The sequence below is a fragment of the Labeo rohita genome, chromosome 3 (genome assembly GCF_022985175.1).
Source record: "Labeo rohita strain BAU-BD-2019 chromosome 3, IGBB_LRoh.1.0, whole genome shotgun sequence".
In the NCBI taxonomy this organism is placed as follows: domain Eukaryota; kingdom Metazoa; phylum Chordata; class Actinopteri; order Cypriniformes; family Cyprinidae; genus Labeo; species Labeo rohita.
In genome coordinates, this window is record NC_066871.1 from 45,933,918 (window position 1) to 45,961,863 (window position 27,946).

At 33.3% G+C, this 27,946-nt stretch overlaps 2 protein-coding genes and 1 pseudogene across 2 annotated transcripts; all 3 read right to left on the reverse strand.

The window, feature by feature from the left end:
* Positions 1-4: 4 nt before the first annotated feature.
* On the reverse strand, positions 5-4,103 carry LOC127158482 (GTPase IMAP family member 9-like; annotated as a pseudogene).
* Positions 4,104-4,361: 258 nt separating this feature from the next.
* LOC127162771 (ankyrin repeat and fibronectin type-III domain-containing protein 1) lies at positions 4,362-19,475 on the reverse strand. The gene is made up of 17 exons (XM_051105620.1): positions 19,160-19,475; positions 17,037-17,199; positions 16,748-16,946; positions 14,999-15,199; positions 14,806-14,919; positions 14,625-14,722; positions 14,457-14,547; positions 12,879-13,143; positions 11,480-11,609; positions 11,164-11,286; positions 9,557-9,778; positions 9,209-9,375; positions 8,969-9,134; positions 8,728-8,887; positions 6,550-6,716; positions 6,292-6,472; positions 4,362-5,247 (listed from the first exon to the last, which is right to left on the reverse strand). Exons 2-17 carry the CDS (start codon positions 17,184-17,186, stop codon positions 4,832-4,834), a joined length of 2,850 nt encoding a protein of 949 aa, XP_050961577.1. The 5' UTR covers positions 17,187-17,199; positions 19,160-19,475; the 3' UTR covers positions 4,362-4,831.
* Positions 19,476-22,719: 3,244 nt separating this feature from the next.
* LOC127162772 (H-2 class I histocompatibility antigen, Q10 alpha chain) lies at positions 22,720-24,549 on the reverse strand. Its single transcript, XM_051105621.1, has 4 exons — positions 24,408-24,549; positions 23,967-24,239; positions 23,224-23,511; positions 22,720-23,138 (listed from the first exon to the last, which is right to left on the reverse strand). The coding sequence occupies exons 1-4, from the start codon at positions 24,487-24,489 to the stop codon at positions 22,720-22,722; spliced, it is 1,062 nt and encodes a 353-aa protein (XP_050961578.1). The 5' UTR covers positions 24,490-24,549.
* Between the last annotated feature and the right edge of the window lie 3,397 nt (positions 24,550-27,946).

Consider the following 27,946-nt stretch of genomic DNA (forward strand, 5'->3'; position numbering starts at 1 on the left):
ACACACACTTTGGTCCGTCTGTGGGTCACGGTTCTTTATTTCAGTTTATGAAGTGAATCAGACAGTCGTGATGACTGAACAGGCATATCATTTAAACAGCGGAAAGTTAGAGTGATATTAATGTAATTATGAAGCTTTCATCTCATCCCAAAATCAAAAGACAAAAATAGATTTTTATGTGAGGATATGCAAAATAATTTTTTAAGCACAATTAAAATAGTATACATTCTAATCCTATCTGAACATAAAGCAGCATTTAATTCAGTACAATTAAAGATTTACATTTAAATATATATTTGATATACATGTGGCTACTGACAATTAAATAGTCTTAATTTAAATAAAAAAGTACAAAAATAATGTCACTATGTGTGTGTGACTTTAAATTAATAAAATATGCTTAATGCTTAAATAAAGTAAAAACTAATGTCACAAAAAAATGTTAATGGTCTTAAAATGGTGGCATTTTCTTTATGAAAAAAATTCAGTGCAATTGTCCTGGACATTGTGCAAAAGGAAGTGGAAGTGATGTGCATTTTTCTCTGCTTATTCATACTGTATTGCTAAAGGTCTCTGAAGTTTGTGTCTGTTAGCGCAGGAGCGTCTTCTTGTGTTTGTACAGCACTTTAGTTCCCTCTCTCACAGCTCCGCCCATCACTTTAGCGGCGGTTGTGATTGACAGCGGTGTGGAGGCGATGGCCGCTACCCTCTGCACAGCTTTGACCTTCTTCCCTTTGCCCTTCCCCTTCTCCATCACGCCGGATGCATCCACTGCGCCACGGCCCATGGACGTCAGCAGCTCTTACCAAAACAGACGCTCTGCCCCCTTTTTTGCTTCCTCATCCTCCTCATGATCGTCTCCCAGAATCCTCTGCTGCATGTGGCATACGGCGGTGTCGGCCTGCAGCAGCATGTCAGCTGTGTAATGTGCTCCTGCGTTACGCTCCATCAGCAGATCGATCTTCTTCAGCAGCTCAGTGACCTGTGACCTCTCCTCGAAACCTTTAGTCAAGGCACATTTATTTTTGTGGTGCGTTTCACAATACTGTTTTAAAGCAGCTTCTTTTTAATTAATATCTTAATTTTTCATGCTTTATAGTTGCATATATCAGCTGTGCAATAAAATAGTTACATTTTATGGCAATACAAGCCATCAAACAGTTGAGATTTGCTTGTATTTCACAATTCTGTCAATATCTCACAATTCTGTGTTAATATCTTGTAATTCTTAGTTTATATGTCACAAATACATTCACACGGGGCGTCTGTGTCAACACTTCCACCTCCATGGGTGTGGCTGAAGTTTGGTGCTGACCGTCATGGTGACAGCCAGTGTTGGGGGTAACACATTACAAGTAATGCGCGTTACGTAAATATATTACTTTAACTTTTTTCATACTAATAAGCAAAAATTACTTTAGATAAACAAACATTTTTACTTTTTTTTTAATAGCTGAAGAATGATCTTCTGCATAAATGTACTTTTCTTTTAGCCTGAGGTGAATTAATTTCACTTTTGGTGTAAAAGGGCTTTTACATTAGAATTGTTTTGTATTAAACACAAAGAAGCAAGCCCTGCCCAGATTAAAAAAGTAACGCAAAAGTAACCTAATGCATTACTTTCCATAAAAAGTAACTAAGTAATGTAATTTGTTACTTTTTCAGGGAGTAACGCAAAATTGTAATGCATTACTTTTAAAAGTAACTTTCCCCAACACTGGTGACAGCAGCCATTCACATTACTTTTCTGGTGTTGCATGAACGTGATAAGCTAGCGTCTGCACTAGTATATTTGCATAACATGAACTGATCGGCTGACACCTACATTGCTGCTTGAAAAGTTGAAAAATAACGCCAATGACGCGGTGCAATGGAGCTCAGCAACTCTTGACGTCACTCCATTCAAAGTAAACGACAGATGTTCATAACTTGCAATTCTGAATTTATATCTTGCAAATCTGTTTGTCTCACAGTTCTGACTTTATATCTTACAATTCTGTGTTACTATCTCACAATTCTGAGTTAATATCTTGCGTTATCTCGTAATTCTTAGTTTATATCTCTCAATTCTGTTAGTGTCACAGTTCTGTTTATTTTTAGCAATTCTGACTTTATATCGTTCAACTCTGTGGCTCAGAGTTCTGTGTTAATATCTTATAAATCTGAGTTTATATCTAGCAACTCTAAATTTATATCTCACAATTTTGAGGTAATATCTCAAAATTTTGTTAATATCTTAAAATTCTGCAATATCTTGTTAATATCTCCTAATTCTGAGTTTATATCTCACAATTCTGTTTAATTGTTACAATTCAGATAATATCTCTCAATTCTACATTAATATCCTGCGTTAATATCTTGTGCTAATATCTCATAATTCTGAGTTTATATCTCGCTATTCTAAATTATTATCTTGCAATTTTATGTTAATATCCTGCAATTCTGATTTTATATCACAATTTTGAGGATATAGCTCACAATTCTGTTAATATCTTGTAATTTTGAGTTTATATCTCACAATTCTGCATTAATATCTTGTGTTAATATCTCATGAATCTGAGGTTATATCTTGCTTATTATCTTGCAATTCTTAGTTTATATCTCACAATTCTGATTTAATATCTTGCATTAATATCTCGTTATTCTGAGTTTATATCTCACAATTTTAAGGTTATATTTTGCAATTCTGAATTTATATCTTACAATTCTGCATTAATATCTTGTGTTAATATCTCGCAATACTGAGATAATATCCTGTGTTAATATCTCACAATTTTAAATGTATATCCCACGGCAGAAACAAATTCTTATAATTAATCCAAAATGTGATGGTACCTTTCGTGTTGTCAAACACGTGATAACCGCCCGCGCAGCTGCACACAAACTCCCATAATTCCTCGCTCTCCTTCAGGAAGTCGGCCGCGGGTTTCGCGCCAAGCGCGTCGCCGCACGTGATCAGGACAACGGTGTAGCTGAGCGCCTGCGGGCCGAACGCGGCGCTGATCCAGTCCAGAGCGGCGAGGCTTTCGCGCGTCACGCGCCCGGCGCGCAGCACCAGCAGAAACACTTGCGGTCCGGGCGCGCTCAGCTCCACGCACCGGTTCAGCTCGGCGCGGACGTCATCCGGGCTCAGACAGGTATGGAAGAACCCCGGGGTGTCAATCACCCGTAAGCTCCGCCCATCCACCACGCCCCCTGAACGCTGACAGCGGCTGGTAACGGACACTGGCGACACATCTGTCCAGAACTCGGATCGACCCAGGATCGTGTTTCCACATGAACTCCGGCCTGAACCCGTCAGTCCCAACAGAACCATCCGGACCTCAGCCGAACCTTCTAAAACAACAGCTGTATATTTTTTAAGACACTTCTAATTACATTTCTATTAGAATTCATAATCCAAAATTCATTATATTTAAGATATTATTATTATTATTATTATTATTATTATTATTATTATTATTATATTTTATATAAACATAAGATAGGACATGTATTATCAATCTATTGTTTATACATATAAATCAGCTTTAGTTTTTATCTGGAGACCTGCAGCATATTCATTAAAAAAAAAAAATTCATAGGAAAAATAATAAAGTCAAAATAGACAAAAAGACAAAAACATCACAAAATGTAGTGGAATGATATAAAATAAAGTTAATTAATAAACAGGGAAGCAATAAGAAATGTTTACAATGGATCAATTTCTAGACATTTTTTCATTATATGAATCGAAATAAAAATGTTCACATATAGTACACAAGCAGGATCTTTCAGAGCATGTTTCTCATAAGACAAAGGTCATTATTTGTGGAATAAAACAATACTGTGTGTAAATGAAAATGTATTACTTTAAAATAAGCCAATGTCCCTTTAACAGTCCTGCAATCATGATTCTAACATGAGTTAAATATCATGACAGAGTTTCTATTCCAGCAGGACTCGGGATCACGTGATTCCTGCGCGTTAAACTCCAATCAATCCGGATCATTTGACCGCGACTCTCAATTTATTCCGCTTTTATTTTTCACTCACCAGCAGCTGGAGACTCGGTTTCCTCCGCCATGTTCACACACACACACGACTGAGATTTAAAGAGACAAACACACGGATCACCTCAAACATCCAGAAAAAAACAAAAACGTCACAAAAACACCTTAAAACGCTTATATTTCAGTATGTGAATATTACGCTAGTATGTGAATAGGTATATATGTAGTTTAATGTAAATGATATGCAGTTTATAAAGTTTGTACAGTAATCTTTCAAGTGTATTTGGTTTCTAATGTGTTCTGGTAATTATTAAATAAAACTTATTTTCTGGAAAACATAAAGTAATAATCACACAGGTAACACTTTAAACATGTATATTTATTTATTTAACAAAACCTAAGGTGCAAACAGACTTGCATCTTTATCTTTACAATTGAATCGTACAGTAAATACAGTCAAATGACGCTGCAGAGTTTATAGTATATTTATAATATTTATATATTTATACATGTATTTTAAAATCAAAAATTAAAACTAAAAAAAGATTTTAAAATATAAAAATAAAACAAATAAAATAGAACAGTTACTAAAAATGAATAAAATCATAAAAACAAAGCACTAAAAATGAATAAAAACTAAAATAAATAATTCTAAAATAAAATAATCAAAATAAAATATTTCATAAACAAAACATAAAATATATTATAAATCTATTTAAAACATACTATTTATATTTTATTTATAATGTTATTTTTTAAAATACATTTTATAATATTTTATTATTATTTTCTATTATTTTTGAAATGCCATGGTGAGCCTTGGCCCAGACTGGGTTTAATTAAATGGTTGATTTGACCCACTCCACCAGACTCCTGACTGGATGTCCTTTGCGGGTTGCGGCACCATCCGCCGCTTCCGTCCTGTCATCTTGGTCCTGGTTCTGCAGATCCGGTTCTGGATCGCTCCAGTCCAGCTCCTGCAGGTCTGTCAGACTCCCTCCCAGTAGATCCAGGCTCTGGAACAGGTCCATCATCTCCGTCACCAGGTCCTGACCTTCATCCACAGGCATTATGGGATGTGAAGCAGCCACATCACTGAGTTCAGGACACGAATACATCTGCCGGAGGCTGTTTCCATGACGACGGATGCTGTTTCCATGAGAACGGGGTTGTGAGGCGGGCGTCTCTGGACACGTGACATCATCTGTGACCTCTGTGACCTCCACAGGTGCGGTGACCTCTGACCCTGTGACCTCTGATGCAAAAAGAAAAGGTAAAGGGGATTTTTTGTTATTTAATAAAATCACATCTGGTTTCTGTTAATGGTGCTGATTGTTTGTACATGAAACATTTATTTTTAACCATTAACCTTCATAATGATGATTAAATTTGGGTCATTGTTTCCTGCTATTGAAAGCACATGTAAACGGATCATTAAATCATTTTTGTGTCTTGTTTGCTGTAGAAAGAAGCTTTTGGATTTTATTTGCAGATAATAAAGACAGTGATGCTGTGAGATGCAATAAATGTGACATATAAGACACATTTAAAATTAAAATCAAATAAAACACTTAGTAAAATGCAATCAAATTCATAAAAATGTCAAATTAAAATAACATATTTAGAAATAAAAACAAAAAGAATTAAAAATAAAATGAAATTATAAAGCTGTAAAATTAAGTAAATAAATGACTGTAAATTAAAAAAAAAAATACAATAAAAAAGCATTTATTAAAAATGAAAAGAAAAAAATAATTCAAATAAAAAATATACAATAAAAACAAAATAAAACGCTAAAAATTATTAAAATCATAAAATAGTACAATTTAATTTAAGTAAAAATGGAATAAAAATAAAATAAAGCACTAAAAATAAATAAAATCATAAAAAAACAAAAACATAAATTAATTTTAGTAATTTGTATAAAATGAAAACAAAATAAAACACTAAAAATGAATACAATTGTAAGAAACAAAAAAAAAAAAAAATAAATTTTACTAATTAATTAAAAATAAAAAAACAAAATAAAACACTAAAAATTAAGTCATAAAACTACATTTAAATTAATAGTTTTATAATAAAAAACACTCACTAAAAAGTAACTTAATCAAGAAATTGTTAAATTAAAAATAAGTAATTAAAAATAAAAATAGAACTTGTTAAAAATGAATCAAAAGATAAAAACACACTAACACATAATAAAGTCAATCCTAAAAATATAAAAATAAAATATTTTAAAATTAAAACAATTGATTAATAGAGCAGAATGACTGATCTTCAGCTGTGTCTCTCCTCTCACCTGTGTGTGTCTGTGCTGCTGTCTGTAAAGCAGGAGGCGTGTCCTCATCAGTGGCTGATCTGATTGGTGGTTGTGAGGTCATGACCCGCCCCAGAGGCACCGCCCCCTCCGACTGTTTGGAGCGCAGTGTGTGAATGACGTCCATCAGCCATCGGCTCTCGTGCCACAGCGCAGACAGACTCTAGAAAACACACAGCACATGAAAGCTCTGTATGTATATATGTGTGAGTGAGTGAGTGAGAGCAGGTAAACACTCACCTGTGCCAGCTGTGTGACGTGTGTGTCTCTCTCCGTGGCCTCCTTCAGCTCTTCAGTGTCCAGCGCTTCTCTCAAAGCCTGCTGGGAAAGACGGACGTCCAGCTCCAGTCTGAGCCACAGCTGACAGTACTGAGACAGCAGATCACGCTCGTACGCCCACAGGTGCACTGCAACACAAACACATCAGACATCACACACAAACATGACACATCATCTGTAGAGAAGAACACTGTAAAATCCTGTGAATTAGTTTAGTGTAAGCTGCACTACCACTCAAAAGTTTTTGGACAGTAAGATTTTTAAAGAAGTCTCTTCTGCTTACCTAGCCTGCATGTATTTGATCCAAAATACAGCAAAAGCAGTAATATTGTGAAATATTATCACTATTTAAATACTATTTTCTATTTGAATATATTTTAAAATATAATTTATTCATGTGATCAAAGCTGAATTTTCATCATCATTACTTCAGTCTTCAGTGTCACATGATCCTTCAGAAATCATTCTAATATGCTGATTTGCTACTCAAAATAATAATAATATTTAAATAAGAATAGTACATTTTTTTTCTTTGATGAAGATCAAGCATTTATCTGAAATAAGAAGCGTTTGTAACATTATACTATTTAAAAACTTGGAGTCTGTATAATTTTTTTGTTTTTTTTTAGGAAAGAAATTATGGAAATGAATACTTTTATTTAGCAAAGATACTTTAAATTGATCAAAATTGATGATAAAACAGTTATAATGTTACAAAAGATTTCTATTTCAAATAAATGCTGTGCTTATAAAATTTCTATTCATCAAAGAAACCTGAAAAAATCCTACTCAACTGTTTTCACCATAATAATAATAATAATAATTGTTATTATTATTATTATTATTATTATTATTAATGTTATTATTATATTATATTATATTATATTATATTATATTATATTATATTATATTATATTATATTATATTATATTATGTTTTTTGAGCAGCAAATCAGAATATCATAATTTTCTGAAGGATCATGTGACTGGAGTAATGATGCTAAAAATTCAGCTTTAAAATCACAGGATTAAATTACATTTTAAAACATATTCAAATGGAAAACAGTTATTTTAAATAGTAAAAATATTTCACAATTGTACTGTTTTTGCTGTACTTTAGGTCAAATAAATGCAGGCTTGGTAGTAAGAAGAGACTTATTAAAAAAAAACATTAAAACATTATATGTTCAAAAACTTTTGACTTGTTCATAGTGCATTATAGTTTATATTTTTAATATTTTCAATTTTTCTCATTTAATTTACAGTAAATTGAATATAATAAAAATTATTATTTTATTATAATAAAAAATATTTTTTAAATATTTTAGTTTTAAACATTTATATAATGTGTATAATATATAATATATAATGTTATTGTTCATAGTAACACTTTGAATTGGTTTTTATTTATAACATTTTTTATAGTTGTAATTTGTAATTTAGTGTGTGTCATTTGTAGGTAATATATAAATTATTATTTTATTATAATGAATGCAATATTGAACTTTTTATTTTCATATTTTAATTTTAGTCATTTTACTGTGTGTTATTATTATTTTAAATATATCTATAATGTTATAAAGTTGCTTTAATGAAGCTCTGTTAAAGTAAATGAGAAATGCTGCCTTGGCAAGAAACAGAAATAAAATAATAATTTTAATTATAATTAAATAATTTAATTATATCCTCGGCTGGGATTGTTTACAACCGCATTTGTGATCGTTTGAAGCCGCATTTAAACTGCATTTTGGAAGTTCAAAATCAGGGGCACCATATCAGGTCATTATATGGAGAAAAATGCTGAAATGTTTCCCTCAAGAAACATATTTTTTTACGGCTGAAGAAAGAAAGACATGAACATCTTGAATGACAAGGGGGTGAGTACATTATATGTGAATCTTTGTTTTGGAAGTGAACTTCTCCTTTAAGAAGCTACATTTAAACCACTATACAAAATAAACTTATAGTGTAATTAGTTGTAAAATATACAGACAGCAGTATGCCGTCCTGTAATCTCTGAAACACAGCCACAGTATTTTTCCACTGAATTTCTGGCATTCACAGTGTTTACTGTAGCTCATCAGGATATGTGTACAGTAGAGGTGTTGTCTGACAGTGATCTCTGTTGGCAGTGACTGACCGAGCTCAAAGATGTGCAGTGGGACGCTGAAGGTGTTCTGAGTTCCCTCTGCTGGACTCTGACAGGATCTGAACTCCTCACAGGACGGGAGCAGGAGAATCACAGACACCTGATCGCCGACCTGCAGCAGCTCCTGCGTGTAGATGCGGTACTCGCACGCCTGCGCACACACACACATGACTGTATCACTATATGTGATTCAAAGCTGCTGGAATCAAGTTTCGATGGGTCGTGTTGTTACCCGTTCCAGTGGGACGTTGAGTTTGGTCAGCAGTTGAGTCACTGCAGATCTCAGTGCCTTCACAAACTCCTCAACACCTGAGCTGTCAATCACAGTGTCATCCCCGCCCTCCTGACCGCCACAGGCTCCACCCACCGCATGCTTCTGTAGCCACGCCCACTCATCCCTGCACAAACATGATCGCTGTTAATCTCTGTTAGTCAGTGTGAATGAATCAGATGTGATGTTCTCCAGTCTGACCGTGAGACGTGTGGCCGGTTCCGGACCCGGCAGTGGCACAGCATGTTGGGTAATCGCTGCGGGACCAGGATGCGGAGCTGATCCACGGAGCTGCAGAGCTTCAGGATGCCCACATACAGACCAGGCTGAGCTCTCTGCTGACTCCTCCTGTGATACGACAGCATCTCCTGGAGACACATGTGAGAGATGCACAATGATCAGTTTCTTTAACTTTACTCTTTCTCTCTTGATCAGTGACAGATGAGATCTGACAGCAGAGGGCGACATTTCACCAGAACATCTCACTGTCTGTTTATTATCATTAGTGTTAATGTTTGATTTGTTTAATGTGTGTGTTGTGTTGATCACCTTGAGTCTGTGTGTGAGCAGCTCTACGGCCGAGGGCTCGGGCAGCAGTGGCGTCTCGCTCTGGTTTTTCTCCAGGCTGCTGACAGGAAGCCAGTGCAGCGGGGGGTCAGATGGGGTCAGTGGGGTTGTGACCTCTCTCAGGGTCACCAGCAGCAAGTTCCCCTGCTGGTCCTTCAGCGGCTTGAAATACACCTGACCCAGATCCACACATCCCACCGATGCCTACAGACAGACACAACTACTGGGTTATTATCATTAACTAAAACAATAAATAAAACCCACACTTAAATAAAATATACAAAAATGTATATATTATAAATATTTATTAGCTTAAATAAAATGAGCTAAATCTCTTAATAAATCTATAATAATGTCATGCAAACAAGGAAAAATGCAATAAAACCCATTTAAAATATAATCAATATTATATAAATATTATATATATATATATATATATATATATGAATAATAAATACTATATAGACATTTAAAAAATAAAACTAAACTAAAACTAACTAAAATAAAATTGAAAAATGTAAAAATAAAAACTAATTCAAAATATTATTAAATACTATATAGAAAAAGTAAAAAAATAAAACTAATAAAAACTGCTAAACTGCTAAAACTAGCTAAAATAAAAATGTAAAATTAAAAGCTATTCATAAAAACTTTATAGACATAAAAAATACAAATAAAAAATAAAATGAGAACAGAAAATGTATAAATTAAAGTGTATTCAAAATATTACTAAAAACTTTATAGATATTAAAAACTAATCAAAATTAAAAAATAAATTAATAATTAAAAAAAACAACAAAAATAGACATTAAAAATAAAACAAATAAAATATGAACACTATAAAAGTATTACACATTAAATTAAATGAAAATTAAATTGTAAAAATACAATTAATGGAAACTATATAGATTTTTTTAAAAAATGAAACTAATACAAAAATAATAAAAATAAAAGTATAAAACTTTCAAATAAAAGTAAAAAAAAAAATAAAAAAAATAGTTCAAAATATTCTACCTTAAAGTATATAGACAAAAAAAACTAATAAAAAACTGAAATGTTCTACATAATTAAAATTTAATAAATTTAATAAATTAATTCAAAATATGAAAAAAACTATATAGACAAAACTAATAAAAACAAAATTATTAAAAGTTTAACTAAAATTAAAATAATTTAAAATATTAAAATAAAAACACTAAACTATTTATTGAAAAAAAACTTAAAAAATATTAATGACAACTGTATAGATTAAAAAAAGAAACTAACAAAAATAAAAACTAAAAAAAAAAAAAATAAATAAATAAAATAAAATAAACAACTACTAAAATGTAATCTTAAATAATAAAAAAATGAAAACAGCACAAACATTATCAGTTTAACTGAAATTAAATAAAAAAATATATATATATATATATATATATATTTTATAAATATAAAAAAATATGAAATATAAATATATTTAAAAAATAGTAAAACTAAAATAAAAATGGAAAATAAGGAAATAAGCCAAAATTGAAAATACTAATAAACCCAATAAAAGTATATTAATCAGGCCATTTTAGGGTGAGCATCACTGGATTCTCTGGTACCTGCAGCTGTGCGACGGCCCGCAGGAAACAGAGTCTGTTCTGCAGCAATGATGAAGACGAGGAAAGTGATGAAGATGACAGGACCTGCAGCAGCCGCGGCACCTGTGTCCACGCACAGGACAGCTGAGACACACAGAGAGAGAGATAAGTGAGGAGACACACCCTGCGTCCCAGTGTGCATACTATCCACCCCATCTGCCCTAAATAGTACTGAAATGTACTAGTATCACATAGAATTTAGGGTGGATAGTATACACATTGGGATGCAGGCATAGAGATGAAAGACAGGAGAAACTATGCCTTTGATCGCCCTGACCTTACAGAACCACAGGAAGTCCTGTGTGACGGACGTGGAGCAGCTCTGGATCTCCACCAGAGGGAGCTGATCATCAGGCGTCACCAGAACACAGTCCTTCTGATAGAAGACACACGCCAGGTACACACCTCTACAACACAGATAACAAACACCACATACATTACACATCTGCAGCAGTGATAAAAAAAAAAAAATGTGTGTAAATGTGTGAAATCACACTTTAAAAAAAAAAAAAAAACATTTTTATATTTATATTTAAATTTAAACACTTAATAACTGAATGTTCTTCAGGGTTTCTGCTCTTTTTATCAATTAAGGACAACTGTGATATGAAAAATATAAAATAATAAATAGAACAAAATATAAAATATTATTTTAACTAATAAATAAAAAAAATAATAATTATATGAAATCTAAAATTAATGTTAATTGAAATAAATCAAATATTTCATAAAATCTAAACATAATTCTGTTAGCTGCCAAGAAAACATTAATAATTTTCAATTAAGTACTCAAATTAGTATTTCAAAGTAAATGAAAATTAAGATATTCTAAAATAACTAAAATAAAACTAATAAGAATAATTAAACAAAAACTATATGGCCATCAAGAAAACCTAATAAAAATGACAAAGAAAAAAACTTACTAAAAAATTACTAAAATATTAACTAAAATTAAAAATGAATTCAAAATTTAATATAAACTCTACAGACATATATATAAATATTTATATTTTTATAAATATGCATAGCATTAAGATTCAATTCATTTCCATGTCTTTACCAGGTCTAGAAATCACAGAAACAAGACTTTCTCTCATATATTTTCTATTTTGCAATATTTTAAGAATTAATATCCTGATTTTTAGCTGATTTCAAAGCATGTTTTGTCTGATTTAGAGGTGGACAGTAGTGAAGTATTTTTATTTTTAGTACATTTACAAAAAAAGTATCTGTACTTTATCCAAGTGTTTTTCTTTAGAAAACTTTACTTCACTACATTAAAAAAGTTAATAAATTTAATTGTATATAATAATTTATAATAAGTAAAAGTTATTGGTTTTTTTGTTTGTTTGTTTGTTTGTTTTTACCTTTAATATTTAAGAGCATTAAAAATTTAGCACTTTCTTGTACTCAAGTAAACCTTTGAATTACTTTTTCTTGACTAAAAGTAAGAAAGTACTAGATTTATAATATATTTAAGTATTAAATTATATTTAATATGAAACGTAGTGCAGTAAAAAGTACAATATTATGCTTTGAAATGTTTTGGAGTACAGAAAAACACTTCACTAGTGTCCGCCTCTGGTCTGATTTGAAATTTTTGAGCTGAGACAGTAAAGTAATATTTAATTTGTGATTTGTGTAGAAGTGAAGTTTGACGGTCTGATGTTTCTCACCTCTGTAAGAGACGAACGAACCTGCTGGAGTGAAAGAGCTGCTTTAGCCCACGAGACATAGACACTCTCTTCACAGAGCTCGTGAAACACATATGTTTATCCATCATTACACTTGTCTGTCGACTTTGTTTCAGTGTTTTATGTGTGTGTTTGTGTACCGTTGAACATCGGCTCTCTGATCTGTCTGTGAGATTTTCCTGACGGCTGCGGCTGGATTCCTGCGTCTCACCGTCACACCACAACAAAAGAACAGCTTTAGCCTGAACTTTATAAATGTCACACACAAATTTAACATGTTCTTTTTGATGGGAGAATTAATTTCTTTCAAAATAAAACCATACAGACCCTAAACTTTGAAATATTATTACAATTCAAACTGTTTTCCATGTGAATATCTGTTAAAATGTAAATGTACAGCTGAATTTTCAGCATCATTACTACAGTCTTTAGTGTCACATGATCTTTCAGAAATCATTCTAATATGCCGATTTGTTGATTTTGTGGAAACCACGTAAAATGATCATCTGTGCTTATTTATGGGAAAAAAGTTGAATTCATAGAAGCTTAACAATTCAGTACTTCATTAAAATGTTAACATCCTATTTGACAAAGTTTTATTTTTTCACCAGTTGCATTCTGTGTTTCCATCTCGACAGCTTAAAAAATTGTAATCATCAAAAAGCATGTCTAATCAATTGATTTCATAAAATTTGAACTTTTTTTTTTTTTTTTTAATTAGAATTTATTCCAATATTTAATAAATAATAGTGGTTAATATTATTTTAGTACCATTAGGATACCATTGCAGTTTTTATTTATATTTTGAATAGGTTTTATTTATTGCTGGGCAGCAATTAATCACATTTAAAATGTAAGTTTTTTTGTGTACATAATATATGTGTGTGTACTGTATATATTTATTATATGTATGTATAAATGCACACACATGCATGTATATATTTAAGAAAAATAATATTATATGAATATGAAATAAATTATATGAATATAAATATATACATGTAAATATTTTCAAAATATATAATGTATGTGTGTGTCTTTATATATATACATAAATATACACAGTACACACACACATATAAAAAAACAAAAACCTTTATTTTGGATGTGATTAATCTCAAATAATTGTTTGAGCAGCACTAGTTTTATTATTTTTATATTTCATATTAGTGTTTTATTTTACATTTTTAGTTTTCATTTTAAATTTAGTTACAATTTGTGTAACTTTATTGTGTGTTTTTGTCATTTTTATTATTTTTATTTTTAATAGGTCTATTTTTATTATTTTATTCATTTCAGTTTTAGTTATTTTTAGAACGTTAAGTTAAACTAAATGAAAAATTAGAAACATTTCCTTGGCAACTATTTAGGAAAAAAACAAGTTTTAGATTTGAAGGATTTTATTTTCTTTCAGTTAACATTTATCAACTTTCAGTTTCAGTTTAGTTAATTATAATAATTCCTAACTTGAAAACCCTGTAGTAATATTTCTTTAACAAATTGAAAATAACCCTAAATATTTCTTTAATGAGTGATATTACTGCAGTTCTCATTACTCACTGGATGGGGCGGCACACGGCGGGCTGCTGCTCACAAACGAACCCCAACCTTTGACGTTATATGCACTGACCCGCACGTAATACTGCACACCCTACACACACACACACACAAGTCAATATCATATCTGCATATGTTATATATTGATGAATGTGTCTGTGTGCATCTTACAGTCTGGAGTCCCGTGATGCTGAACTCTGGGTTTCTGGTGTCAGTGATGAATGCCGTGCCACACAGAGGATGAAAACTCGATGAAGAGCTCCACTCAACTACACACAGACACACAGACAGACACACAGGTGAGTGATGACATCATCAGCCACATCACTGCGGTCATGTGATGTCATCTCACCTCTGTATCGGGTGATGAGGCCATGCGTCTGACCGGCGGGTTCAGTGACGTGCACACAGAGACAGTTGTCGCCCGTCACCAGCAGGACGGCGCCGGCGGGCGGCCCGGGCGGAGCTGAGAGAGAAAGAGACAGACAGGTGTAATGAATCACATGACTTCTTGCTGAAGAGTGTCTGTGTGTGTGTGTTCGTACCAGTTGTGTTAAATCTATCCCTCATGCGACGATAAAGTTCCCATCGCTGCGTCCACAGATCCACGTTCTTCTGCACGTCTGTCTGTGCCTGAAGCTCCGCCTTCGCTCTCTGCAGAAGCTCCGCCCTCCATTCCTCCAGCTTCTGCTCGGCCAATGACACCAGCTCATCCAGCTTCAGCAACCAATCAGAGGCCGAGCTCACTGCGGCAGGATGGCGAGAGACATTTATACATCAAGCCAATGAAGCCACTGAAGTATGAAATCTGCTGTAGTTTTTTTTCCTAAATTATTAATTATGACTGTTTATTTATTTACTTATTGATTTAGATATTTTTTTACAAATTCCATGTTTTCATTTACCATTTTGTGGATTCTGTTTTAATGGTTTAATTTTAATAATCAAAATGATGTTTTTTATGTTATGTAATGATTTTTTTTTTTTATTATTATTATTATTTAAGAATTTTAATTGTTAAATTACATTTTAATTATCAGAAAACATGTCTAATTTGATTCAGAAAGTTTGACATTTATAATGTATAAAATAATTTCACTACAGTTTATTAAATGTACAATTTTTTAAATAATTTATTACAATTTAGAAATAATTGGGTCTTATCTGTTTTTAACAAATCTGTTTTTTAAAAGGCATGACTAATCAATTAAATTCATAAAACTTTAAATGTAATTATGTATTATTAATTATGATTTATGACATTATTAATTAAAATATATTACATTAAAATGTTAACAACAATACAGTGATTTGAAAACTGTTTTTTCCCCCGCAAATTAAAAGGTGTTTAATCAGTTGGATAAACAAGTGTATTTAATTATAGTTAATAACAAATAAATACTATTAAAAATAAAGAATATAAAAAATACATTACATGTTTTATTACATTCACAGTTTATTAAATAATTTATTAAATGAGGGTCCAATGAAATCTTTTTTTTTTTTTTTACAAATCAAAAAGCATGTCTAATTAATTCATAAAGTGATCATCTGTGCTGATTTATATTAAAAAAGGTGTATTTATAATAATTACAAATGTCAAATCAGTTGAAGTCATGTTAAAATCCTATGTTTTTTTTTATCAATTAAATTTTTTTTCCTTTCAAATTCTGTATCTCCATTTGAATGGTTTAATATATATATATTTTTTATAATCAAAAGGCACATCTAATCAATTTTTTACATAAAATTTAAGCATTTATTTATTTATTTTTAAAAATAAACTTCTTACAGAATTCAGTAAATTATAGTGGTCAATATTATTTTACTACCATTAGGATACCATTGAAGTTGTATTCACATTTTAAATTTATAGTATTAATATTTATAAAGTTTTATTTCACATTTTCCTTTTTTATTTTAAATTTAAAAATTTGATTTCAATGTGTTTTTGTCATTTTTATATTTTATTTAATTCATAAAATAGTTGTTTTAAATTTAGTTTTAGTTTCAGTTTCAGTTATTTTAGAACATTAAGTTAAAGTAAATGAAAATTAGATTTCAATCAAAAAGCAAGTCTAATTTATTTAATTCATAAAATGTTGTAAATTGTATTACAATTATCATTATTAATCATTTTTATTTTATGTATATATTTATTTTATTTATTTTTACAAAAAGAGGGTCCTATGAATTTTGAAAGTTTTTACTAAATTTTATATATTATTATTATACAGTATTTCAGTTTATGTTTTAAATCCTCTGGTAATCATGTGTGCGTGCATGCCACTCACAGGTGGGGTTATGTTTGGCTCCAGCCTTTACCAGCACCTGCAGCAGTGGTGCATTATGGGTAAGAGCGGCCACATCCAGCGGCACCAGCCCGAACTCACTGACGCTGTTCACCCTTCCATCTGTTGCTCTTTCTTTGGATAACAGATGCTGGACAGCGAGCGTGTCTTCATTCTCCAGTGCGTCCCACAGACACAAGTACTAAACACAAACACACTCATGTAGACAGCAGGACATTCAAATTCATTCTTTCTGAGTGTGCGTGTGTTTTTTTTTTTTTTTTTTTTTTACCTCAGCTGGTCCTCTGCTCAGCCGCCTCTTCCAATCAGAAGGCTCCGCCTCACTATGGGAAGCTCCACCCCTCAGTTTGAGTGACAGGCTCCTGTAGATGCGTTTGGGTGAGACGGGGCCGAGGGAACGCCTCCTTTGGGGCGGAGCCATCACGACATCACTACTGACAGAACGACAGGATTCTCCATCATCGTCAGGCAATCACACACTTACACATAGAGAGTGTCTCAGGCTGCGTTTACACTAGTGCATTCGTTTTAAAATGCAGAACTTTTGCTATGGTTACGCCATCTACTGGAACATTTGCTCCCTGTAAAATCCCACAATGCATCGCAAATTCTAGGGAGCACCCGGTGCTCACTATGCTCCCTTACTGAAAATAACTTCACATTTCTGAAACCACATCAGTCTTAATAACTACTGTTAATTTTGTATTTAATCATTTATATGTGATATATAATCGTCCATGAAGGCTGGAAGTGAAAAACTCCTTATATTCAGGTGTGCAGAATTATTAGGCATGTTTTCTTTTACAGATAAAATGAGCCAAAGAAGAGATTTAACTCAGACTGAAAAGTTCAAATTATTAAATGCCCATGAGAAGAATGCAATACTAATGCATTACAAGAATTTGTTAAGGCTTGACCATTGGACAGAGAAATGCTTGTTGAGTCTGCATGGTCAGAAAAAACAGGTGGAGAAGAAAAGATGCATGTTAACTGCAAAAGAATTAGGAATTAAGGTGAAGAATTAGGTGTGACACCATCAGGAACCGTTTAGTCTCCAGCGCCACCATTTTCCAGAACTGCAACCTTCAGAAGTACAATGTGTCAGGTTCTCAGAGACTTTGCTTGGTAAAAAATCCTAAAAAATCCCCCTCACTTAATAAGAATAACAAGCTGACGTGTTGTGAAATACATGAAGACATTTTATATATATATATATATATAGGCTTTATAGACAGATAAGTTGAGAGTGACTCTTGAAGGACAAGCATCACATCCTCTTGTACCTCTGATTCAAGAATTTATCTTCCAAAATCTGGCAGTAATTATGCACACAGTGTATATATATATATATATATATATATATATATATATATTCTTTTTTTATATATTCTTATTCTTTCTTATTTCTTTTTTTTTTTTTTTTTACTTTACACAAACATCACAAAAAATACAACCAACATAACATTTGACTGGATGAAAATGTTACATTAGCACCTTTAAGATGTATTTTTATATGTGAAAAGAAAAAGAAAAAAAAAAAAAAAAAAAAAAACAGGAAGTTTGGACCAGTGTTGTTTACATCTAGCGAAATGGTCTATATATATATATATATATTATATATTATTAGTTCCAGAGATGACGTTCTATAATGTTGTCCGTTGACGCTGTACGTAGTGATGTCACTGGAATTCTAGTGATCACTGCCCCGACGTGCACTTAGCAGGGAACTTACCAGTGACCCAATTCGATTACCGTTACACGACCTACTGATTCACGAGCTCGGGATATGATTAAAACACACTCACAGTCTATGTCAGTCTGTTTTTCACAGAGGAGCTGCCGCACTATCTCTGATTAAATCTGATCATTTCTGCAAACATCACGATGATTCTCATCTTCCTCTTGCATTCACACTCTTCCTGCTTTAAATACTGTTGTTCCTCATCACATTTCACAAACACACCAAACTACTGACTGAAACTAAAGAATACACACACCATCATTACTATGAGTTTTTAATGAGACTTTAAGTTAGTTAACTGTTTATTTTCATTTTCTCATGTTAAATATGAATAATAGTATAAAGCCAAACGTTCCGTTGAAAGTTCCGTTATGTTGTTTACATAAGGAAAATATTAGTCTAAATATTGTACATTAAAATTAGGCTTATTTGTGGCTTTATCGACATAATAAAAGTTTATTTGAACGTCGATTGTAGTTTTATATGGTTATTTATGCGACAGCCAGCGGTTATTCATATAAACAACGAAAATATAACTAATCACATAGTAGGAAACACAACTGTACGTTTGTTTATTTATTTAGCAGATGCTTTTATCTGTTAAAGTTACAAATAAAAAACCATGAAGGAATGACAGGAATGAAGAGTTTTACCGTTAGAAACGCGCAGATGATTCTCCGTCAATCTCCTCCGATGTTCCCTCAAGTCGCGCAGATTATATCATAAAGTTAAACTTTGCGTTATAAACCGCAGTTTAATTCTACCGAAACGCATCTATTCCCGTCATTAAGACCAACTCTATTAATAACACGGATGGAGAGGGTGTGCACGAGCCCGCGAACTCCCTCAGCGTCCCAGCGCGCGCGCACGCGCACACTCAACGGATGTGTTTACTTTGTCTAGCACGCGCACTGTATAAACGAAGCCTAGTCATGCAGTTGTCGCTACTAAAAGACTTTAATTCATAGTTAGGTTTAAGTTGATTAAACATAAAAGAGAACTACAATGCTCTGTCACAATCTCCTCAGACGTCACATGTTTTTGTGCATTCATTGTCATTTCCGTTAAGGTGGCGTGGGATCTCGCAGCCACTCAACCTGAATCTTTTACTGGTTGAAGTTCTAGACTAGTGAGAGAAGGGTTGAGACTAGATTAGGTTAGCCTTAAAGTATAAATGTAAGTGTGCTATTGTCATCTGGGAAGTGTTTTGTCTCTTTTGTCTCCAGTGTTTGTCATCATGACTGTGTTAAACGTTCGCTGTGGTTTCTGCAGACACTTCTGCTCATTTCATCTCCCACCACACAGGCTAAAAATGACAATAAACTTTGTCTTTCACACATGCACTCAAACCCACAGAGATTTTGGTGCCCACACATTTCTCGAACTGCGTTGTCTCTGCTGAAACTTTATTTTTCATTTCTTCTGACAGGAGCTGAATGAAGCTTTGTCAATAATTGATTGAATGACCTTTGACCTGCGATTTGAACAGGAATGGAACAACAGTACCATAGACCGGACACATCTATATATGAAGCCACATACAGCGCTCATGATGAGAAATGGCTCGTTTAAACACGAACAGGAAGTGGTTTTACTGCTGAACAGAGTTAGCGGCCACACGCATTTAAGCTACAGTTGCTATAGAGATAAAACAGTGATCGCCGCTGCTAAACCACACTAAACTATCTGGCTGAAACTTAGAAAACCCCTGTCAACAAAAACCCTGTGAACAAATAAATATAAAAATGAAAATGATGCTAAAACTTTTATTCAAATTGAATAAATTGTACAGTGTACAGAAAACAATCATATGAGCTGTAAGTCACTTCTGATTTTTGAATCCAGTTGAGAAAATAGTTGGATTCAAGCATTTAAATTTTTTTTTTTGTTTTGTTTGTTTGTTTGTTTTCTGTTGTGCACCACTTCTTCCAATTCCATGGACATTTTCTTTAGACTGGACTTGGATTGTATGATGATGTTTTAGTGCCACATTAAAAAAAAAAAAAAATTACAAGAAGATTAATCTAAGATTACAAGAATAAAGTTAAAACATTTTAAGAATAAAGTTGAAATAACAAGAAAAACACAAAATATTTTGACAATAAAGTCAAAATGTTTTGAGAATAAAATCAAAATGTTTTGAGAATAAAGTAAAAATTATGAGAATAAATTTGTAGCAATTATGCGATTAAAGTTATAACATTTTGAGAGCATATTCTAGCCTTTTGTGCATGCAGATAACCCGGACTGGGAGCACCGGGAGATTTTCCAAAGTCTCAGCTTACAAAATCTGTCAGCTTATAGTGAAACAATCAATAGTCAAACAATATATCTATTACAATAATGTAGCATGATAGATCGCTGTATTCACCTCAGTTTAAGCAGCATGTGATCCAGTCGTCTTTCCGATTACAGTGAGACATTTGTTTTATTAAATTAGTCTGTAATGTTTTTTTTTTTTCATTCCTTCAGATGTTCCTTCATGTTTATATTGTGCTATAAACGTAAAATAAAGATGAAATATACATTTATAATTTGTATTTCATAATAAAACAGACAGAATTTGAAAGCTGAGTTGTGTTATATTAAAAGCAACAAAGCACAAAATTATTGTGATTGTATTGATTATTGGTTAGATTATATTGCAATGTATAATTTTATTCCCAAACATTTACTGTATAATATCGTAAAAAAAATCCCGCTTGTGAATAGTCACTTATATACCTCAGAAAAGACAACAATATAAATAATGTTAATGAGTTAGATACCAGTTAACCATTTTATTGTTGTTTTTAATTAAATACATGTGAGGAATGAAAGATTGGACATTTTTTTGCGGAGTAGGTGGTGGAATTTTCACAAAGAAAACAGTATAATTTAATTAAACTAATGTCTCATTGTAATCAAAAAGCCGACTGATTCACATGAATAGAGCGATCTGTCCCACCTCATTAAAGAGAGTATAAAAACACATTATTGCATTGTTTGTATTTCGCTATAAAACTGACAGAATTTGAAAGCTGAGACTTTGTTTTATATTAAAAATACCAAAGCCACAAAGCTTATTGCTGTTATTGGATGGCTGGTGCACTAAATAGGCCTAATGAATGCAATCGAAGATGTGAAATATTATTTCCAAGCATACTGTCCCCTGCGAGTATGACATGTGGTAAGATTTCTGTTAATAATCCCACTTAATCAATTCTGGTTGCCTGGCAGCTTCTCCCAGTGCTCCCAATCCGGGCCATTTGCATGTGCAGGCTACACTCAAAATATTATAACTTTAACTGCTATTATTTAATTCTCAAAACATTTCAACTTCATTCTCAAAATTTTCACTTAATTCTCAAAACATTTCGACTTTATTCTCGTAATTTCGACTTTATTCTTATAATTTTAACTTTATTCTGGAAACATTTCGACTTTATTCTCAAAATTTCTACTTTATTCTCAAAACATTTCAACTTTATTCTCATAATTTCTACTTTATTCTTGTAATTTTGACTTTATTCTCATAATTTTCAACTTTATTCTCAAAACATTTAAACTTTATTCTCATAATTTCAACTTTATTCTGGAAACATTTCGACTTTATTCTGGAAACATTTCTACTTTATTCTTGTAATTTTGACTTTATTCTCATAATTTCAACTTTACTCTCATAATTTCGACTTTATTCTCAAAACATTTAAACTTTATTCTCGTAATTTCTGCTTTATTCTTGTAATTTCGACTATTCTGGAAACATTTCGACTTTATTCTTGAAATTTCTACTTTATCTCATTTTAACTTTAATCTCATAATTTTTTTTTTTTTTTTTTATGTGGCACTAAAACACCATCGTAGGATTAATTAAGTTGTTCACATTAAAAAAATTTCAGTCCTCTTAAACCATAATTTTCTAATGGATTATTTGGGTGCAAGCAAACATACATTGTGTAAAACAAAAACAGAGCATGTTAAAATGATTTAAAGTACAGCTTAAAAAGCATGCTAAATATCCAATGCTTTTACCCACATATGCTTCCAGTGTAAAACGGGCCTAACTCCAATCATACTGTACAAATTCAAAAAGACAGAAAATAAAAAAATAAAAAGTTTTGAGTAATTAAGGATATTCCAAGCAAAAAAACAAAAGTGGCAAAAGTTTACTAAGTAAAATTCCTTTTTATTCCAGTATTAAGTGATCTTTCTGTCTGTATGTGTATCTGCTTTAATTACCCCATGTGATGATAATTGGTTCTTTTAAGGTTCTGTGGAGCACAATACAATCATAAGCTTCTTCATGCTCGTTGATCTTCACACTCTTCCTCAGCTGGAAGGTTCCATCATGGTTTGGTCTGATTCCTGTAGATTCAACATCATCTTCAGGCAGAGATGTGCGATATTTCCTAATATTCAGTGTTATGTCTTTGGGGTAGAAACCAGTGGCCATACAGGTGAGTTTCAGCTTGGATCTGTCTCTGATAGTCCCTCTCACAAACACTGGCTTCACTACGTTTTCTGGGACGCCTGTACAAAATATGTACAGACTCTCCTCAGTAGAACTGGCAGGGGATCGCTGTACCACAGTCCCACTTTTCCCCCTACGAGTGATCCCCTTCTTTGGAAGCATATGAACCTCTGGAGGAGCTGAAAACACAGGAGTCAGTTTACCAGTGAGTTATCTGTCCATAACAGCTGTAGATTATCAACAAACACAAACTCATTTACTCACAGGCATTTCTGAGCTCCTCATTTGCATATTCTCTGAATTTGTTGAGCCAGTCCACACACTCTTTCTCCAGGTATCCTTTGGTGTACTGGTTTAGGATTGGCACACTGTCCCATTTTCTCTTAGTTGGTAGAGCTTCAGCAACTGGAGCGACCCACTGAGACTCTTTATCATCAAAAGACAGAAAGTCAGCTCCATCATAGGCGTACTCATCAATGCCTTTGGAAAACTTCACTTCATCTCCCTGCCGCTCAATTTCACAGCCGTGTCTCCACTGAAGAACATGAACATCTGAAATAGAGATGAATTAAGATGTTTTGAAAAAAGCTAGCACACATCATTTTATAGTTCGATAGTGTCCATGCCACCTAAGCGTTAAGCGACAAAAGCTCTTTCAGAGCCTGATGAACTGGAGTATCAACAATATTAATACTTCACATTAAAATAACAGAAATAACAGAAAAGTTAAGTCTGAATGTTGAATTAGAATATTCTGTCAAACTATAGACTATAAGTGCCTAAATAATATATAATACATGACATATATCCTAACATGTAGGCTAATTGTTAACTAGGCTATTACTTTATTGCAGTTATGTTTAACCAACTTTGCATGTATGGATGATAGCACAAAAGACCATTTTACAAAACAAACAAACAAACTTGTGAGGGAGTATGACCCGGGTTCAAACCATAACTACGCCACTGACAATAATATGATAATATGATGATGCATCTTCTCTTACCCGATTCACTTTGATTCATACGGCTTATCAGAATGTCGACATTCACATTAAACCACTGTTCTTTGCTCTTTCTGGACTGGGTGCCTTTTTCCCAGTAATCCTCCTGCATTTTCTCTTTCATCCAGGTCTGTTTGGGAATCTTCCTCTGTTCCACACTATTGTAATAGTCAATCTGTATGTCGTCTAGCAGACCCATAGCAGTGAACTGATAGATGCCTGGCAGATCGACAGGTTTGGACAAAACCGTATAAATGTAATACAACGAGTGTTTCTCTGCAATAGAAATAAAATATGCGTTAGTGGATTGTTATATCAATATACTTAGAGTTACCATAGAGTTGTTATCAAAGCTAATCTGTTGTCACAAAGCCGAATTATACAAAGCGTAAATTTACTTCCACTTAGATACTCTAATAAAGTCCGAAAAAGTTCATAATTTACCTGCTCTAAGTGAAGGCACGGTCCAATAAAGAAGAAAAACACAAAGCATAGGAGAAATCTTCGTCACGGCACTTGTGACCATGTTTGAAGTGTTTTAAGTGTCTGTGAGACACGTTTATTATCTTATATCGTTGAATGCAAGAACTGCCAACAACAGCAGAAAACTTGTTACAGGAAATAGCCGTTACAGAAAAATAAATAAATAACGATGACATCCTCGTTCAGGGGCGGACTGGGACAAAAATTCAGCCCTGGCACTGTAGCCACACCAGCCCACCATACCACACCGACACAGCCCCACCCACGGACACGCACATTCACTACTTATATTGGTGTACAGATGGTGAAATAATATAAGTAGTACCATATGTAATAGATATTTAAACATTTAATGTATGTGACTGGAACAAAAACAACCCGTTTATAACAAATTTATACATACAGTAAAAACTAAATAAAAAATAATCTGTGTGAATCTTGTAGAGTCCGTGTGCTGTCTGTTTATACCGTTTGTCTGCTATTACTTATGATAGGAGTAACCTGTGAATGTGTATCACACACACACACACACCTTTACACACAAATGGACATGCAGCACTAGCAACACTTCAGCATACTTTTATTCACAAATAACTATATATGTCATTCTCTGCAGTGTTGTTCTTTATTGCCACTGTCTATATGTTGGCTTCTCCTTGTTTCTATGTTGACATTGTACACGCTGTCTGTCTGATTCTACATCTTCTCATCCATTTTAACTCTGTAACTCTGCAATTTTAATATGTTTGTATGGCTGTCTGTGATTATACTTGTTCCTCACTCTTGCCTGACTGTCATTGTGTCCATGCTTCTTGCTGGTCTCTGCGGTCACTGTGCTTTATTGTATTGTCAGCAGGCGTCGCAGCAATTCACTCTTCTATAACACACATTAATACAATTAAGTAATAACAGTAGCACAAAAAGGAATAGAATATATAGCAAAAAAAAAAAAAAAAGCAGCAATATTTGTGTGTGTGTACCAGCAGATTTGTACATTTTTAAATCCTTCATGATATATAGTTTTTCTGTTTTCTTCTTACCTCTACCGCGCTACTGTCCTCCGATGCAGCAGCCGAATTTAAACCTTTCGAGAACATTTCAGTTAATTTTCTGCATTTGGCAGCATCTGATTTTAGAGCCTTTTTTTTTTTTTTTGCTTTCTCGGAGCTTTTCGGCACCGCCTTTCCTTTTTTACGGTCCATCTCTGACTCTGACCAAGTGTCTGACAATTAGCTTGTGTTGCACTTACTGTTTGACATTCTTGCCAGATTTTGATTACGTCCGCGTAACCTCTGATTGGATCGGATTGGGTCGGCCCATCTCGAAACCAGCCGGCCGTCGCCGATTGGGCCAAATGCTTAACATTTATTATTATTATTACTATTATCATCATCATCATCATCATAATATTCACATCTTGCAAGAGATAAAAGCTGCCTGCATGTAAAAACAATACATATTAAAAAAAAAAAAAAACTGACCGGCCCACATTTAAAAAAATGGTCCGGTCCTTCTGGCATTTGCCAGAATTGCCAGATGGCCAATCCGCCCCTGTGCTCGTTACCTGGGAGGAAATGAAGCAATACTCAGCAGAGAAGCTGGTGTGAGATGCATCATCCTGATGTTTACACTAAATTCTGGAAAGCTCAGTGGGGTGATATGACTGATAATTCAGCTGATGTTTTTGTTCTGATTCACACGTTTAATGGTGATATCGTTAATTCAGTGTTTTCCCCTGATGATAGATGGGTTTGCTAACTGTTAAATAAGAAAAATAACGTTTTTATCAATTGCAATTTAACTCCCATGCTACGAATATGTATGTATTTATTTATTTATTTGCTAATATTTCTTTCATACATGCTAAAAACTTGAAAACAAGCCCAAATGCCAAGTTAATAATTTCTGGTGACTTCAACAAAGTTCCTAATTTTTTATGGATAGACTATAATGGAAAGTGCGCCCCCTACTCTCAAAGCTGTAATGTCGTTAATTTCTTATGGAAATACTTATCTTTAGTTGATTCATGGCATTGCATTACTAGCAATGCGTACAGATATACATGGAGTATCAAGAATTGACTTTTTCCTCATGTCACAAAATCTATTTTACTATATTATATTTCTATGTTCAAAACATCCCCATCATTATGCTCCATTTACAAATCATCTGTTAATTGATATGCCCTTTACAGACTGTTTGTCATTCTAACAGTCTTCGTGGCTACTGGAAATTTTCATAAAAAGTACTGAAACTTTAGCCACCAATATATTTAATTCAGAGATGTCAGACTTTGTTTTTAAATGGGTGATATTTAAAGGGGTCATCGGATTCAAACTTCACTTTTACATGTTGTTTGAACATTAATGTGTGTTGGCAGTGTATGTACAAATCTACCCTATAGTGATAAAAATCCATGCAGTGGTTTTTAATTAATCTGTAAAAATAATATCCTCTTTTTCAAATCGAGCCGTTCTCAGATACCTGTCGTTGTGGCGCCACACCCACAGAGGCCGCACCCACGATAGTTGATTGACATGAGCGTCTTACCTCAGATCAGCTGTCACAGTCCAGTAACTGTCCTGTTTCAAGGCGGGAGCTGGGATGTAAGTTAGACAAGAACGGTTGAGCGATTGAGGTGTTGTGTTGCTGGATGTATTAATGAACATAGTGGTCGTCATTTACTCCCGACATCTGAGCTGCTGAAGATGCAGTAGATTACATTTGTTTGTGAAGGGAATGCGCCTCCCGATCTACATATATCCGTCTATGTTCGTGCAAATCATTCATGATCCAGCTTCACTTACAGCAGAAGTGAGTATAAGGGTTTTTTGATGAATCTTTGCAATCACCTTTCCTTATAACGTGGTAGTTAGGAAGTAAAAAACATGGACGTAGTGTCCGTGACGTCACTCATAGGTTTCTGAAGAGCATTTTTGAAGCCTAAAGTGGGTGGGGCCAACCGCCGCCATCTTGGCAGCATGTCACCGCACGTCACTCCCGGATAATCAAAAATGGACAAAAAGGCAGGACGTGGGTGAAGCTGATGTGCCTAGTTGCTAAAACCACGCCCGCCTAACTGGACAGTAGTGACAGCAGTGCTGCACTTCATCAGACAAACAAATTAGATAGATCGCGATCTAACAAACTGCTCCATAAAGCACTGTAAGCAAGCAACAATTAGATAACTTGGCAGCAATAATTAATCATAAACAATCTTAAGGTTTTTTTTTTTCTTTTTATAATGCAGATTATTCACTCAGTGCCAGCTGTCAGTCTGGGGCTGATCACTTCTACACATGTGAGGACTGCTGTGTCAGCGTAGCATGTATTACACATAAAATCAGTAACAGTTCGCAATTAAATCCCTTTTCTACCTTTTCTTGTAACTCGGTAAAATTCTTGGCAATGAACATCATCGGAGATGTTTAATTCACCATCATCATTCTGAGCATTATTCCTACTTGCTGGCGTTTATCAATCCACTATCATTCTTATAG